This window comes from Lissotriton helveticus, chromosome 5_1, assembly GCF_964261635.1.
Source record: "Lissotriton helveticus chromosome 5_1, aLisHel1.1, whole genome shotgun sequence".
Classification (NCBI taxonomy): domain Eukaryota; kingdom Metazoa; phylum Chordata; class Amphibia; order Caudata; family Salamandridae; genus Lissotriton; species Lissotriton helveticus.
In genome coordinates this window covers 1,393,680,394-1,393,698,730 of record NC_136065.1, presented here as the reverse complement: position 1 = coordinate 1,393,698,730, position 18,337 = coordinate 1,393,680,394, and the positions used below count along the sequence as shown (strand labels likewise).

The following is an 18,337-nucleotide window of genomic DNA, read 5'->3' as shown; positions in this document are numbered from 1 at the left end:
GTTGTTAAATATTTTGTCCACCCTAAGCGTGGAAGGGTATACTCAGATGTGAGTCCCTTGCTCATTGCACCATCAGGATTCAAGCAAGCCGGGCCGACGACGCCTGAAATGGCAGAAACCGGTCCCCGGAAGCTTGTTTCCTTCCCAGTGTAAGAATTGGCTTGGTAGTTTGGTTTGCCCTGTTCCCATCATGCACTGGGACAGGAACAGACTAATTTGCATATAGCCAGGTTCTGAACTGGGATGGTGCAGTGAGCTAAAAAACGGTGTTGGATCTAGCCCTGATCTCTTGACTGGGTGAGAGTATTCTGCTTAATTCAGAAACTCTGTCCATCACCACCCCTTGTTGTTAAATATTTTGTCCACCCTAAACGTGGAAGGGTATACTCAGGTGTGAGTCCCTTGCTCATTGCACCATCAGGATTCAAGCAAGCCGGGCCGACGACGCCTGAAATGGCAGAAACCGGTCCCCGGAAGCTTGTTTCCTTCCCAGTGTAAGAATTGGCTTGGTAGTTTGGTTTGCCCTGTTCCCATCATGCACTGGGACAGGAACAGACTAATTTGCATATAGCCAGGTTCTGAACTGGGATGGTGCAGTGAGCTAAAAAACGGTGTTGGATCTAGCCCTGATCTCTTGACTGGGTGAGAGTATTCTGCTTAATTCAGAAACTCTGTCCATCACCACCCCTTGTTGTTAAATATCTAGATGTACCTAGCATGGGTGTAGGTATTAAGCCAAGAATTCCTCTAGGATCTCGTCAACCCCATTACCTTAAGTGAGAGTGTGGGACCCCGTCCTGGTCTCGAGTTGAACACCCCGCAAGGGATGTTAGACCACTGCTAGCTGGAGTGTCTGCATGCAGGAACCTCAGCAACTCTGGTCAGTGTGCCATTTGTGAAGTCTCGGTCTCCTCTAGCTATTCTATCAAGATGTGATGTATATATACCGATAGGTCTCCTAGGGGTCTTACCTTGCTGTGTTGCTGTGTCTGCATAAGGATGACATCGAGCCTGAACTTTGTACATAGATTAAATACAGAAGATGGTAGTCCTGCTGTGCTTCCAAGAACCCTCATGCATAATGTATGAGATTTAGAAGTAGGAAAAACCCATGTTCTGAATGCAGTGTAATAGCTAGATAAAATGTCAGTCCATGTAAACCATGACAAGTGTAATGTAGGGAGAGAATGTAGGTGATTGGTGGTATATAACACCAATTGGGTCAACATTTCACTTACGGATTCTTTAGCATCTCATTTGATTGAATATTGTTGTTGGGGTTGTGGCATGGATCGCAAATGATTGTCATGTGTCGGCGAATCCTTATCCCAACCCTCCTGATTACTATACACAGCAAGCGCCAGCCCCCACTCTGATGCATATGCTTGTTTAGCCTACTATGAGACATGGTAACATCCGCTGAACTGTCGAGGAGTGTTACCGCCCATCTCCACTCGAGGAGCATGGTTCTCACCTTCCCAGACATACTTTGCAGTCTTCTGAAATGGGGCACAATATTGAGGTGGTCCCTCCGGCTTGGCTTTTACATCAAACTGGCCTCGGGTCACATTTTGGTCTTGTGGACTCGCCTTCTCTGCAATCCTGACGTCTGCCCCCGCCGAACTGTTGATCTGATGATTCCTGAAAGAAACGAGGAGAACGAGGATCAGGAACCTGAAACCTCACGGGTCTTTTCATTTTAGAGAGGTCGCGCAAATCATATCTACTGTCTGAAGCTTCCGGTGTTAGTGAACCAGCACGAGCACTAGGCTTCTGATGTTTCTGCCACTGTTTTTTATTCCATGTATTTTTAGGAAAGACTGGACGACCCTCCTTGCCCGGAGGGGGTTTACTTTATACCTGAGTATAAGGTTTTACTCCCAAACTATTGCGACACAATGATGTTTATACATCAGCTATAATGATCGGTAACTGCCACTGCCAATCGATATCCACCGCCGCCAAGAGGCGTTGACACACTTGCAAGCTAACTGCCTCTCTGTTGACATTGGCCTAAATCATATTGGAGACAATAGGGATGCCTACTAATCTCATCCCCATTCCAGGGCTGGACCAGCCCCGTGTTAATCTTGAACCTTTTTCAAAATGCTCGGTAGAATGCTCATGGAGGGGGTGCCAAAGCACACTATGTACACTACAGCAAACACCGTCCCCCAGGTGGTGCAGTCAGCTACAGTGGGAACAGTACCACTCGGTAAACTCATCGTAAGGATTTTTTGTTTCTCAACAGGAGTAGTGTGTGGTAAAACAGCCGGGAGTTGCTAAAAGTTTTCTGCCAACCAATATGGCAGATCATCTCTATTCTGAGGACGCCTGCCCATCACCGAATTAATCATAATGGGAATAGTGACAAGACTGCCACCATGTCCAGTTGGTTGCGGAATGGCTCCAGCCGAAACCACATATATATTACGTGAAATAAATCGTATGACACTTCTATGTATATGTATCAATGACTTATGTAATTGACGTAGCTCTGTGAGAGGCACATTAAGATAATTAGGATGTGGTGTAAAACCAGCAAAAACAGGCCCTGTGGCCCCATCGACTGATAAGGGGCCTAAACGGACCACAGAAACAGGGTGAGGAAGGGCACCATTAAACCATGTGGTATGCTCCCAGGCTGTCAACAGATTTTCAAGAAATCTATAGGGGCGATAATTTCGCGAAACCGCGGCTGTCATATATTCATGGAAGAAATTATCTTTCCCAACTCCCGCTGGAAATGTAACCAAAGAGTAGAAAACCTTAAAGCGGGATGCTGCATCCGCCTCGACAAGAAAGATAATATCAGCCCCCGCATTAGGGACGCCACGTTGAGACAAATACGCTGTCACTGCAGCGCGGTTAGGTGCTGCAATAGCGACCGCCATAATAAATGCAGAATCAACAACTCAAAAGAATGGTAGTACAAAAGCGGGTCAATAGAGAAAGAATAACCCTTTAAATTTCAATCTTGAAAAACCTATAAAATACAAATCTGAAAGAAAGTTAGTTAGTTATAGATTCCTTACCATTGAATTACCCCCAGGCGTCAAACTGGATCCGGAACATTTTTCATCAGCAGTACCCTTACGCGTCAGTAGGTAGTGTCAATCGACTCCCCATCCGTTGTCGACGCGTCGATGATGTTGTGGAAGTTACTTAGACGCTGTCCTCGCGTGCTGACGTCAGTTCTTTCTTTTTCCGCGCCAGCAAGCACAGATCCGGAAAAAGCAGTACCCCTAATCACTTTGTGACTGAGCTTTTTGCGACTTTTGTCTACTTCTTTTTGAGTCTTCACCGAACTCCTGGTGCACGAGGAATGTCTGGATTCTAGGCCTGGGGCTCCTCTTCTTGACTGATGTCGGTGATGGGTCCGCACTGTGTGTGCCTCTACTGCCTGGACCGCGGCCACGACCCCAAGTCGTGCTCCGACTACTTAAACATGGCTCAAACTCTTTGCAGGAGTGCTCCCAAAAGCTTCTCAAGGCCCGGCAGTCGGCTCCGCATCGTTCAAGGTCCTGGTCCCGTAAGAGGTTGACGGACCGATCACAGAGCCACCATCACTCCTCATCTAAATCTTTGCACTCTGGGTCAGGTAAGTCAAAGCACAAGAAGAAGTCGTAGAAGCATTGTGGCTTTTCAACTTCCCCTCGTCCGTTGGCTGACATGACAATAGGTACAGTTGGTGTCCCTCCAGAGCCTTCAGGGTTGACTACGGCCATCCCTCCCTTCCCGGGACTGGGAGCGACCCCTGCCCAGCTTTGTCAGTTCTACGAAGCAATGCATGCCATCTTCGGGCATCCCGACTCCGCTGGTGCCCCTTTGTGCCCCGCGGACTCGACGTGGGGGCCTTCGATGCCATCAGCTTTGGCCTCTGCTCCTCAGGGCTTCCTTGGATCAAAGCCTGGATCCGGATCCGCGCCGGTCGACCTCGTAACACCTCCACCGGCGCCGAATCCACTGGTACCACATCAATGACTGGCACCGGCTAGACCTCCAGCCAGCGTCAACCCCGACTTCCACCCCGATGTGGATACAGACCCGCATCGACCGACGCTGGATCCGGCGCCAATGGGTAATTTTGTGCTTGCATTCCACCCTGGCAATTTTCAGCCAGTTTGGCTGCCAGAGGAGGATGAGGAAGACTGGAAGGGGTCCGAGGACCTTGTCACTGCTCAACTGGAGTACCTCACCAGACCTTGGCTACAGAGGAGGGAGCTTCTTACACAGTGGTGTTGCATAGAGCGGCAGAGGCTCTAAACCTTGAGCTACCTACTGTGGCTGTCAGGACTAACCTCCTGACAGAGGTGCTTCAACCGGCAGTAAGCACATCGGAGCCCCTGCTGCCGTTGAAGCCCTCATGGACATCCTTTTTTCGCACCTGGTCCAGGCACAACACAGAGGCTCACTGTGGATAGGATGGTTGCCCGACGCCACTTCCTGGGCGACCCAACTTTCCTCTCCCCGGCCCACTGGCGTTACCTGCGGTTCCCAGTAGGCCACGAACACTTTCAGTTTACTGTGCTCCCGTTTGGCCTTACCAGCGCCCCTCAGATGTTCACAAAGGTGATGGCGGTGGTCACAGCTCATATGAGCAGATCAGGGTCCAGTCTTCCCTTATCCTGACGACTGGTTGCTGAAGGCGGGCTCACCCCAGGCAGTCGTCTCCCACCTCCAGACTATGGCCAACCTCCTGCATTCGCATTGGGTCCCCATCAATGTGCCTCTTCATCGGAGCGGTTCTGGACAAGACGCAGTTTCTGGTTTATCCTCCCGAACAGCAAGTCCGCAATATTTGAGCAATGATTCCGATCTTTCAGCCTCTATCCTGGGTTTCGGTCACGATGACACTGAGGATGCTGGGCCTCATGGCCTCATGGCCTCCTGCACCCTGCTGGTTGATTATGCAGGTGGCATATGCAGGCTCTGCAGTGGGACCTGAAGTTCCGTTGGGCGCAGCATCAGGGGATTCTGTCCGATTGCGTCCAGGTCTCGGAGGACACTGCACGACAATTGCAGTGAAAGCTCACGAACCAGGATTGGGTCAACATCCCTCTCCCTTCCGCAGGCAGAACACACAGCGGTGACAGATGCATCGCTTCTGCGATGGGCAGCCACATGGGAGAGACGGAGATCAGAGGACTCTGGTCTCTGGCAGAGTCCGAGCTCCACATGAACCTTCGGGAGCTTCTGACGATCCGTCTTGTACAAAAAGCATTCCTTCCCTCTGTCCGGGAAAATGTAGTGCAGATGTTCATGGACAATACCACCATCATGTGGTACTGCAACAAACAAGGCGGGGATGGGGTCGTGGACCCTATGTCAAGAGGCCCTCCCACTCTGGACATGGCTGGAACATCAGGGCATTTTCCTGGTGGTTCAACACCTGGCAGGTTCATTGAATGCCAGGACGGATGAACTTAGCCGCAAGTGCATGATGGATCACGAATGGCGGCTTCACTGACCCTGGGTGTAGTTTGCATAGTAGCGCTACGCGAATTGCGTAGTGCATTGTGCAAAATGCTGTTCGCACTGATTGCACAGTGTCGGATGCTTGTCCGCACTGTGCAATCATTGCAAACTGCATCTTGCACAGTGCAAGCGGTCGTTTTCTTCCGCTTGAGTACATTTTTACTCCAGCGGCAGCTTTCTCAACTAGGACTGGTAGTTTCTCATCACGAGCGGTTGCGACCATACGCGACTTCCCCACGTTGAGAATCTTGCTGGGAGGTTTCTTTTCCACTTGCGATCGGCATCTTGATGTTGCTGATCGCGAATGAGGAAAAAGTCTCGCTGGGATGTTATTTTGCTTGCTCGCGGTTGCCAACTTGACGTTGAGGGCCGCGAGCAAGCAAAAAATGTCTACTACGCTACGTGTTTTTGCACTGTGCACTGTGAAATTCGCGTAGCGCGTAGTTGCGCAAACTATGCAAGAGTAGCATAGTTCTACACCCAGGGTTAGTCTTCACTCAGAGGTGGTGCAAGGTCTCTTTCAACAGTGGGGAGAGCCTTGGTTAGATCTATTCGCCGCCAAAGAGAACGTGCAAAGTCAGCAATTCTGCACGTTGGAATTTCTAAGGCGGCATTAGCTAGACGACGCTTTTCGTCGCAAGTGAAGTTGCGGTCTTCTATATGCCTTTCTGCCTATAACGCTTCTACCCAGAGTGCTAAAGAAAATTAAGCGCGACCGGGCGCAAGTCATTCTTGTGGCTCCGGATTGGGCACGAAGAGTCTGGTATCCCGAACTGCTTAACATGGCCATCTATCCCCCGATCCGAATGCCTCTTCAGGAGGATCTTCTGCCGCAGCAGCAGGGGACAGTCCTCCACCCGAACCTGTCCAACCTCCACCTCCTTGCCTTGAGATTGAGCAGCGGCAGATGACGCCATTTGACTTTCCTCCCAAAGTCAGTGAGGTAATCTTGGCAGCCAGGCGTCCCTGCAATAAGATGGTATACGCCTGCAGATAGAATACATTTGTGGCATGGTGCACAGCAAAGGCTGTGGATCCCCCTTCTGCCCCTATTTCTGAGGTTCTCTTGTTACTTCTGTCTTTGGCCCAGCAGGGCTCTGCTCTGGGTACTCATAAGGGCTACCTCTTAGCCATTTCAGCCTTCCTCAGGCTTCCCAATCAGCCTTCTCTTTTCAAGTCCCCTGTTTTCTCACAGGCATTACTCATATTTTTTGTCCTGTTCCCTTCGTAATGCCTTAGTGGGACTTGAACTTGGTTCTCATTTTTCTAATGTGCGCTCCCTTTGAGCCGCTACATAACTGTCCTTTCAGACTCCTCACTCTGAAAACTGCTTTTCTGGTGGCCATCACCTCTCGGCGCAGGGTGAGTGAGCTACAAGCTCTGTCTGCCAAGCCTCCTTTTCTGGCTGTTCATCCGGACAAGGTCTCCCTCAGAACTAGACCATCCTTTCTTCCAAAGGTTATCACTTCTTTTCACATTGGCCAAACTATCACTTTGCCGATCTTCTTTCAGCCTCTGCATCCTTCAAAAGATGAAGACAGGCTCCACCGTCTGGACCCAAAACGTGCGCTCTCCTTTTATTTGGATCACACCAAGCAATTCCGGGCGGACGACCAGCTCTTTGTTGGTTACGCAGGTGCTAAGAAAGGTCTGGCTGTGCACATACGGACCATCTCCAGGTGGGTTGTTCTGTGCATCAAGGTCTGCTATTCTATGGCGAAGAAGAAGCCACCAGGGCTGAGGCAGCTACTACTGATTTGGGACTGGGAGTTCCCTTATATGACATCTGTCAGGCAGCTACGTGGGCATCACTGCACACGTTTACCAAGCAGTACTGCCTGGACAGCCAAGTCCGGTGAGAAAGCTTCTTTGGCTGTTCTGCTCTCCAGGACTTTCAGGTGTGAACTTGGTTCGCAGACTCACACCGGGGTTGGTATTGCTGGGGTATCTATTCTAAGGTAATGAATCTGTAAATAACTGTTTCTTTCAGATGAACAAGTTACTTACCTTCAGTAACGATATATCTGTAAGAAACATAGGTTAGTTAGAGATTCCTTACATCCCCACCCATCCTCCCCGTTCTGCAAACTTATTTCTAGGGTTAAGGACTTCCTTTCAGGGCCCTAGTTTTGTGCACCAGTGGCCAGTGTCTTACATGGCTGTGCGTTCCTGGCATGGAAAGTCGTGTACAGAACTGAAGTCAGCGCCCAAGGGCGGCATCTAAGTAACTTCCGCAACGTCATCACGGTGACCACTACGCCCACGACGGACCCGGAGTCGACCGACGCCACCTACCGACGAGCAGGAGTACTGCTGATGAAAAACTTTCCGGATCCAGTCTGACTCCTGGGGGTAATTCTATGGTAAGGAATCTATAACTAACCTATGTTTTTTACAGATGTATCGTTACCGAAGGTAAGTAACTTGTTCATATAGGAGGTTAAGTACTCACACCACTGATGTCTCCGGAAACAGGTGTGAGGGGATTTTGGACAGGCACAAGCAGTACTCAGGGGTATCGTGAATAAGTACCAGACCAATTGGTGGTGCCATGTTGCAGGGATTCTGCACAAATACAGAACTATGCGTAGGAAATGGGACCTTGGTGTATAGGGACTGGGGGCAGATCTACAAGAAAGTGCCGCAGCGCGGCACCGCAAGCCTTTAGGCTGCGCCACGCTCCTGCACTTTCAGAGCACAGGAATGCGACATATCTACAATGATTCCTGTGCTCCCCCCTGCGCTAGCACAGAAACAGGTGCCATGCGCCGGCGCAAGCACCCTTGCATCATGGTGCAAGGATGCCTGCACCATGGATAGATTGCCTTTGTGAAGGAAGGGGCCCCTTCCTGCACAAAAGCAATCACTGCAGGCATATTCCTCTTTCAAAGCGTGCTGTAGAATGCAGCACGCATTGAAAGAGGAAAAAACGAGGAGAAATGAAATGCATCAGTGGACATGGGTGTTGCGTGGGAACACCCACAGCAACACTCATGTCCCACCCCTAACACGCAAAATGTTGCGTGAACAGGGGCGATATTTACAAGCACAGGTTAAGTCAGGCAGGGTGACTTTACCTGTGCTTGTAAATATCCCTTAGCAGGCTGCACCACTGGTGCGTCACGCAACGTGATGCACCGGCGGCGCACGGGGCTTGTAAATCTGCCCGAGTCTTCCTACCACCTTAGTACACACAAATACAGGACCGACTAGCTATAGTGCCACACTTGCTCTCCTACTCACTCACAGAAAAACAAATGATAAGACACCCCAGAACACAACACTCCCAGATCAATCAGGAATCACTGTAACAACACACACCCTTTCGCTAACTCTCTTGTACTCGTCCACAATAAGATCTGATAGAGACACAAAATAGTTTAAAATCAGGAATATGCATAGTAAAATTATTGTCAGCATAGCAGTCAGTCCATAAATCATGAAGGGAGATGTCATCATAGAAAGACAATGGAGAAAGGACTGTTGTGCCTAACCTCCCTCCCCTTGCTAAGAAGAAGTATTAATATATATTAGAAAATCTCTGGGCTTTGTCAGCAGACCCCATATCTTAGCCAATAGATGATAAATCTACATCATAGGTGCTCTTCTCCCTGGAAAGGTCCCTCTCAAAGTGTGTGTCACCTATTCATGCACCCCACTAAAAACCCAAGTACACTGTCCAAACAACATCTGCATCTGTATGTTTTGTCTAAGGGCTAAGGACTAGCCACAACAAATTAACAAGGGCATTGTTGTTCGACCTTGCACACAATGTTCAGTCAAAATCCCAGGAACATGCAGAGAGTGAACACAGCAATGAGTTATCATTTGAAAGCAGTCTGTGAAATTATTGTAAAAAATAAATACGTGTAGTTACGCGTGCAAAGCAGCAGGCAAGCTGCAAAGTGGTCATGTTAAGTTAGTGAAAAATGACAATGTCCCTATGGGCCATGTGACAATATGTGGCACCCCGCGGTAAAATCAGTTTATGCAGGACGCAGGAACAAATTTGTGCTTGGTCTGGAGCCCGCAACTCAGACCTGTTGCAGGCTAGACATTTTATTGTTGTTTAGTCTTTGCCCAGCACGGACCTACAGTGGGCAACATTAAAGGCCATTTTTGATCCTCTAGTCTTGTTTTGAATTTGCCAGACCAACCGTGTTTATTTATATCACCTATTATGACATATTTATTCCCCGGAACCCTTTGTGATGCCACATGATAGGGATCTCAATTTAGACAACTGTTTTCTTCGCCCTGGTGACTTCAGCCTGCCACCTGTGTGAGCTTCAGGCCCTTTCGGTGCATCTGTCTTTACAGGATCGTTTTTCAGAAAAACTGGTGTTGTTGACCAGCAAGGCAGTTTTGCCAAAATGTAATTACTTATTTTCTTGTTGTGTAATCCATCACCCTCCCAATGTTCCTTGCTCAGCCTCAACCCTTGAAAGAGGATGAGGGACTTCATCAGCTAAACCCAAAAAGGGTTTTGAGCTTTTACATCAATTGCACAAAAGACAAGTTCTTTCTAGGGTTCTCTGGGGCTAAGAAGGGCAAGGTGGTGTAGAAAATGACTTTATCCAGGTAGATAGTGCTCTACAAAGAAACAGCCCGAGGTGGACAGAGGACTCATTTCATCAGGCCTAAGGCTGCCACTACTGCGTTTACATGCAGAGTGCCTGTTCTTGACATCTGTCAGGCAGCGACGTGGGTTCCAATGCATACAGTCATGAAGCAATGCTGCTTTGACAGCCAGACCCAACAGGTTTTTTTTTTTACCCATTCGGTCCCACAGGACGTTTTGGTCTGAGTGTGCTCCATAGACACTCTGCCCACTCTCTTCTGTCTCTGTTGTTGCCGTATTGCCGCTGCGGCTCGTGAACCCGTGACCCCAACGTGACGACGTGAGAGCTAATGCGCGAGGAGCGCGAAGAGAGGAAGGTGAAGCCGGTCGCTGGAATCGAGTCGGGAACCGAGCGACGGGCCGCCTGAAACCCGCAAATCTCAACGTGGGTTGAACGCTGGAAAATATTAACCGGTAAAAAGGAAGTGCAAAGCCCGAGAGGAGCGAGGAGCGACGTGCAAGGCGATTGGCGCCTGTGGGACCCGTGTGTCCAAGCAGCGTCCTCGCCCTCGGGGCATTGATCCCGGAGTCCTGGGTTATAACCGGGTTGCCAGGAGTGGCCAAGAGCCCTGATAAAGCCAAGAACTGCTGGACTAGCATCTACAAAATCGGCTATAGCCCAGTGGGGGCAAGATAGAAAGCATCTTCACCCCCCCCCCCCTCCCCACTTGAGTGCTAATTGTGTTGTGGAGGCAGAGGGGGGCTAGAGGAAGACGGTGGAAGCTGCAGCGGGAGAGGAGGATAAGATGAGGTTTAGGGAGAAGACTCCTGGGTTAAAAACTGTAAAGGAGGAATCCCCCAAAAACTTTAAAGGAGGAATCCCCTCTAATTATATCCTTGTCAATCCCTAAAGTCACGGGGCACAAGCGCATGCGCAAGACACAGCAGAGGTAAGTGGAAGCATCTTTTGTATTAATATCTAAGTTTATAGAGTTAAACTCATTTAAATTGAAGTACGTGAGGGAAAGTGCTTAAGGACTAAAATGGCCCCACGGAGAAATAAAAGCACTTTAGGAACAACAAGGAAAGCAAAATCTAATAGCGAAGGTAGACAAGATGACCTAGAGAGCCTGACGCCACCAGGGATCAAGGAAAAAAACAAACGTCCAAAGAAGCTCAACAGGGAGGAAGTAAGGGGAGTGTAGCGACGCATACAATCAAAGAATTCGTGGGAAAGCATTTTAAAATGTTTTTTTCACCTGCTAAAGCTATGGCTACCGAAGAGGAGGAGGACCCATGGAAGGGGGGCACGTCGTTGATTTTTGATGACTGCTTGGCAGACTCAATAGATTTGGCCGAACGATCGGTACAGTCCTTGCTAGGCCATAAGGGGACATTAATGTCACCGCGACTTTCTTCTTCCCCGTGATTATTACGACAGACGCCAGAGGAGGTAGTTAGTCTGAGCTCAAGACACAGTGATGGAAGAACCCCAAACCCAGGTGGAAGTCTTGATGAATCAGAAAAGCTGGTACTAACAAGAAGCAATGACCTTGTGGGCCTGGATAAAAACTGCGACATAAATGGGGAAACCCAACAATTGGAGACAAATTTGGAGTCGTCTGAAACCCCAGCATCTTCAATCCTGGAATTGATGATAATGGTGCAAAAATCATTACAAGGATTGCTAGAAGTAACAATGTTAAACCATGACATTCTGAAAAGTCAAAAAACGCATCTGTCTAAAATTGAGGGAGAATTACATGGTATTAGGGTGCAAATGCCCTCAATGTTAAGACCCGTCGTAGATTCGGTGGTTGTGAGTCTTGGGAGGGAAGGGGAAGAGGAAGGTGGAATTACTAAATCCCCTTCAGTAAGTCAAGACGATATAGCCCACTCCGGGGAAAATCAAGTGTATGTGTCAAGATGGCCAATGCTGGTAAAAAGAAGATGTGAACTTAGGAATTATGGTTTACCAAAAAGAGTAAGAGTGGAAAGAAGGGGTGCGAAAGCAAAGATAAGTAAAAGAGTGACACAAATTATGAAGAAAGGCATGAGTTAACAGAAGCAGTAGTGCATGATCCCAAGCCCCAGCCCCATAAAATGGTGAGAAAATCCAGTCTAATGAGAACGAGTTCAGAGAACTGAGGCGGGAGCCTAGTAAAAGAGGAAAGCAGAAGTAAGAAGCAAACCCACCAGGCAAAGTTAACAAAAAATATAAGACAGGTGGCCCTTGAGCAAGTGAGTGCACCCGCCCGGAAGGTACCAGTTAAAAAGAAGGTATACTGGGAAAGTAGCCTGGAGGAGGGTTGTAGAATTAACCCAGAACTTCATCAGGGAGAGGGTAATTCTGGAGAAGAGATGGAAAAAGGGAACAAGTCACTCTATTTCGAACGAGTAAAATTGGGAAGGGGGGGGGGAGCAAAAAAGAGCACGTATTTAAATAGGTCCCACCTTCTTAACATATTTGCACACTGCCCTAATTTAAAATGCATAGGTACAGAAGACTTGAAACAGGTGGGCTTTCAGGAAAATAGGGATGGTAAGGAGGTTACCAAGGTACAGTTTTATTCTGCTCTGGCCTTAACAGCAATAATAAATGCAGAGCAGGAGATCCAAAAAGAGGGGATTAGACTTGTGCCTAAAGAAGAGCTAGTACAAAGCCTAACGGTGCCCCAGCAGAGAACTTTTTTAAAGTACCATGCAGGGTTAGGTAAGAGACAAGTGAAGCTACCCGGAAAAGAAATGGAACAAGGGCGGGAAAATATCAATATAGTGATAAATAATTCCGACCTAGTAGAGTCATGGAAAAACTGGAGTTATATTGAAAGCCCGGCAGGCCCCTCACAAAGCTATAGGGAAGAATCAGAAATAAATAATCCCCTAAACGATGTAGAATAGGTAAGGGGGCAACCACGGAGCACACATATGGTCTCTTGGAATATAAATGGGATGGGTACACAAATAAAACAGGAAACTCTAAAAGAACTCGCCAAAAAGTGTGAAATCATTTGTTTACAAGAGACCTGGCTCTGTGGAGAACCCCCGGTAGTGGAAGGATTTAAACAAATCTACCGCCCAGCAGAAAAATCTACCTCTGGCCGCCCTGCCGGTGGCTTGCTGACCTTGATTTCAACATGCCTATTAACTACGGTTTTTCAGATACCTGTGACGTCTAAGTGGCTTTTGGCTTGTAGAATACAAGCATCGTTTGCTGATAAAAAATATGAATATATGTTGATCCTAAATGTGTATATGCAGTGGAGCTCACGGAAGGAATATGGGGATGAATTGTTATATTTTAAGAACGATATGGATACATTTTGTGATAAGTATGGAAATGATTTGATGTTATTATTGGGAGATTTTAATCACAAATTAAACCCCAAATGGTCTGATCAGTGGTACATTGAAATTCTAGAGGCTTGTGAAGTGAAAAAAGCAGAATTTCTGGAAAATAAAATAACGACTGATGCGGCCAACTTGGGCAACTTTTTGGCGACAAATAGTTTATTCTGTCTAAATGGGAGGATAACTCAGGATTGCCCCGCAATGAAAACTTTTAAATACGGGACTCAAAATTGCCCGATAGATTATATTTTTATGTTGGCTTGGAATTTTGAGTTGATAAAAGATTTTAGGATTGCCCCTGCGGAATGTAGTGATCATAAAATGTTAAAACTAGAGCTCGTAATCGCCCAACATTTAGCAGGTGACATAGTTATCCCGCAAGAGATGGATTATCCAAAGCGGATAACCACTCGGTTAACTGAAAAATATATCGAAAGGTTAACTAGTCTGCAACAAAAGGTGCAATTAGGTCAACTGTGTGGCGAGAATTTACCTTGGTATGTCGAGAAAATAAGTCAAATAGTAAAATGCATAAGCATAGAATTAAGGTATGATGCAAGCTCCAATAAGAACAATGGATGGCCTCAAGCAAAGCGAGGAACTTGATTTAATCAGGAATGCCTATTAAAGAAAAGAGAAGTTAGGCGAGAAGAACGTAGCCTACGGAAAAACTTTGAGCAATCTAGGGCAGAAAACCTAATAAAAATAAAGAGGGAATATACTACCCTAATCCGCAATGCAAAAAGGACCTTTAAAGAAATATGTTGGTGCAAATTATTGGAAGCAATCGAAGCCAAGAATACACGGCAGTTCTGGAAGTTAATCCAGTCAGCAACGGGACCTTCGGTTGCTCCGATGATTTGCGTAGTGGAAGAGGGAGCGTGGGCAGAGTATATACAGGATTTATACGCCCCGAGAAGTGGGATTGGAAATGAGGCATCTGGGGACTGGCGTGGCCTAGTAGAGGATTTACAACAAGAATGTACATCAATGAATGTCCTTAGAACAATAAAAACTTTGAACCTAACTAGAGCTGCAGGCCCAGATAACCTACCAGCCCTAATATTAAATTCAAACCAGACATGGTGGGCGGAATTCTACGCAAAAATGTTTGCTTTAATTTTAGACCAAGGGATTATGCCCCTAAACTGGAAGGGAGCCATAATAAGACCTCTACACAAGAAAGGGGATGTACATGCCCCAAAGAATTATAGGCTAATCAACCTATTGGATATAGGAGAAAAAAAATTCTCTAAAATAATTCTTAATAAGCTAAAAGCTTGGGTGGAACATAGATCTATTATACCAGTTGAACAAGGGGGCTTCAAAGAAGGCCATTCCACGATAGACCATTGTTTTGCATTGTGGGCTCTGGCCAGGAAATCGATGGAGCAGAACGGCAAATTATTTTGCTGTTTCGTCGATTTCCGAGCGGCGTTTGACACAGTAGACCGAAATAGCCTTTGGGAAGTATTGGAAAATGATGGAATGTCACAGGGTATATTGAACATATTAAAAGAACTACATAGTGGCAATTGGGCCCAGGTTATTAAAGATATAAAGGGCTCTCTGACCAATAAAATTCCAGTAAAGAATGGTTTGAGACAAGGTTGCGTATTGGCACCCCTGCTTTTCTCAATCTTTTTGGCAGACCTCCCAGCGACTTTGGAAGTTGAAAAAAGTGCGAGCCCGCGAATGAATAATAACAAAGTGTCATGTCTCTTATACGCCGATGACCTGGTGATCTTCGATCAAACTGAAATGGGCCTCCAAAGAAAGCTAAATGTGTTAAAAATGTACTGTGATAAAAAGCTCTTAACAGTGAATATGGAAAAAACAAAGATCCTATGTTTTGGAAAGCGGGTAAACATATTTAATTGGTTTTCAGGTCAGGATAAATTGGATGTAGTATGTGAATACAAATACTTAGGCCTCTGGTTTAATAGTGCTTTAAAGTGGAATACCCACTTGGAGGCACAGACGGCAAAGGCCTACTCTTCGGTCTGTGGGTTGAAAAGATTTAATAAAGATTATGGCGATATGTCACACAGACCGCTTTTGAAGGCCTTTGAAGCTATGATCCCCCCTCAAGTGCTCTATGGAGCAGAGGTGCTTTTTCTGAGTGGTAAAAGAGGGTGGGACCGGGAAGAAGGTAAAATTGTGAAAATGTTATTGTCCCTACCAAATAGCTCCGTGATTCAAGCTATTAGAATGGAGGTGGGTTTAACATCATGGGAAGTAAAGACTCAATTGTCCCTAATAAGATTTTGGAATCGACAGGAGCCTGGTGGTGATGAGAAGGTATCAATTTGGTGTAGAGAGGAAATTCGAGCAAGCAGCTTACGCTGGGCGCGAGATGTAAAGAAAACCCTCCAAATGGTAGCCGCGCACTTGAAATTGAGCCTCTCCCTTCCTCTGATGAATATAGCATGCTCAAAAAATGCTTAGAGAACAAGGGCTTGAATACTCTAGATCAAAAGACATGGACTATCTGAGGCTAAAAAAATCGGCGAATTGGGTGAAGAATGAATGGGAAAAGGAGACCCAGTTCCCATACCTGGATTTACTGCCTAGTAGATGGCTAAGACATGATATCTTGAAGGTTCGGGTGGGCCTAAATCCATGGAAGATCGAAAGAAATATAAGAGTGGCCCTGATCCATCCGGACGGTACTTGTAAATTTGATCTAGGAGTAAGAAATGATATTTTACATATACTGCTTGATTGTACTTGTATTTTAGTAATTCGGAAAACTTTTTTACGTCCAATTTTTTTAAAATATGAGGTGACCTCTCGTGCTGATGCTATCGACCTTCTTACAGAAATGCCTTTTTTAGATATTACAATTGCATTGGGGACATTTCTGAAAGCAACAAGAGAATATGTAATGGAGATAACAAAGGAAAACGGGAGAGTTAAAAAAATATAGAGTATCCCAAATTTATGTTTATGGTTTTATAAGTGTTGTAAAAGTGTAAAATGAATTGCGGTTTTAAATATTTTATGCTTAGGTTTTATAAGTGTCGAAATGTGTAAAATGAACTGTAGTTTTAAATATTTTATCACAAGGTGCGATCCATTGTTCTATGTATGGTTTATAGACTATTGTCTAAATAAACTTTGTTATCATCATCATCACTCCGCCTTGATGATGTACTGCTTTGGTATATATTCTACAGGTGAGGAATCTGAGGTTAGAAGTACCCACCAGACTATCATGCTACTTACCTTCAGTGACACTCTCTCTGGTGGGCACTCTGTCTAATCACAGGTTTCTCACCACCCTGCCATTTCAAATGCAGTGCCTTTTTTTAACATGCATTAATGAAGGTAAGAAACCTGTTGTTTTGGTTTATTACAGGCGAATAAGCTCAAAATAGAGCTGGAAAAATCTAGAGCACAGTATGAGGAAACAGCTGAAAGCTCTAAAAATTTAATAGAGGAGAAAAGTATCGCTGAAGCAAGGCTTTGTGAAGAGGTAAGCCAAATGTATGTGTTTTTAGGATATTTAGTCGCAGAATCCTGTTTTGTGAAAAGTCACATTTTCAACGTCATCTTCTTGCATTAACCACTAATGAAATATAAAAAGTCAAGAGAAGTACATGCCCATATTTATTTCACAAATACAAAGGATAGTGTACAGAGCAGAGCAACGCAGACAGCAGCATGAGCAGTAAGAGTAATGGTTACAGGAAGCACAGTGGGATGGTGAGAATGGAACTCACACCTCTACTAAGCATCATAATCAAAGGGGGTGTGGCTTGCCAAATTTCATGATGGCTGCAGTTACAGTGAGCTCTGGTAAAGCCCAGGCCTCAAGACCGTATTTCGTTGTTGGAACCAAGACTGTTGACTTGCAGCCCAAAATGCATGTATGAGGCACACATTATTGTGATCTCTTCGAGTCCTCCTATCGCCGGAGGGCTACATTTGTCATAAGCTAATCTGACTCTGGAGAATGCAACATAGCAGTCAGTGCCCGCTCTATGCAAGCAGAGAGCCTGAGTGTTGGTGCTCAGAAATACAAAATAGAAATTAGTCTGCGGGCATCTCCCCATGCCCCCGGGAACCATCTGACCCAGTAGAGCTGTTTACCAAGTGGGTAGATTTATATTTATAGGTCAGGGTCACACAGAGGAGCTTGTAGTGTGAGCTCAGCAGAAGCCAGGGCATACTCACCCACTACTGAATGAAGACAGGTTTCTGAAGTAAAGATGGACTGGAGAACTGGTACGTTGATTTCGAGAAGTTTATTGCTAGCTCAACAACGGAGATGAATCCCTGCCTGCCGCTCGTACAAACCGTCTGCACAGAATGAACGGAGCCATAGAATCAAGCAAGGATTCTAACTGCGAACACTCTGCAGCACGAGGGAAGCAGGCAGAAAGATACACATACAACATATCTCCATTTGTTACAAAAAACAAAATAAAAATAAAAGGAACAACAATATAAAGATTAAAATGATACTATAAAAAAACAATATCTTAAAATACATTAGTAATAGGAGCAAAGTAGTAGCATAAGTTCATGAAAAGGTTAACATACCTTTTAAATTTTAAATAACAATGGAACTAGTACAAGAGAAAGTCATCATACCTCTTTGAAATTGAATAGGCAGTAGGACTAGTTCATGACAAAATCATTATACTTCTTTGGAAGTCGACAAGACCTTGTTGGCAAATGACGATTTAAGAGACTGACACCACCACCCACTTCAGGTTCTTTGACACCCAAAGAAGAAGAAGTGTTACAATGGGAGAAAGCAGAAGCAGAAGTATTAGAATGGGAGAGAACATTTTTCTTGTACAACGCTAACCTTCTGAAATTCCATTTCTGACCATTATCCAAAACAACATGCCATTTGTGAACTTCCCTCACTTTCATAGGATCAGAAAACTTGTTAGCACCACCCTCTTTTCTGCCAAGTTTAATTTTGATTAAGTC

The 18,337-nt window shown here is 45.9% G+C and overlaps 1 protein-coding gene across 12 annotated transcripts in view; it reads left to right on the top strand.

Moving 5' to 3' along the window:
- SYCP1 (synaptonemal complex protein 1) overlaps positions 1-18,337 on the top strand; it is a 6,803,167-nt gene that overhangs the window by 5,011,048 nt on the left and 1,773,782 nt on the right. For all 12 annotated transcript variants that reach the window (XM_078644363.1, XM_078644366.1, XM_078644361.1 and 9 more), the window contains one exon: positions 16,752-16,868. In XM_078644363.1, the coding sequence (XP_078500489.1) occupies positions 16,752-16,868 (117 nt within the window). The remainder of the gene's footprint in view (positions 1-16,751; positions 16,869-18,337) is intronic.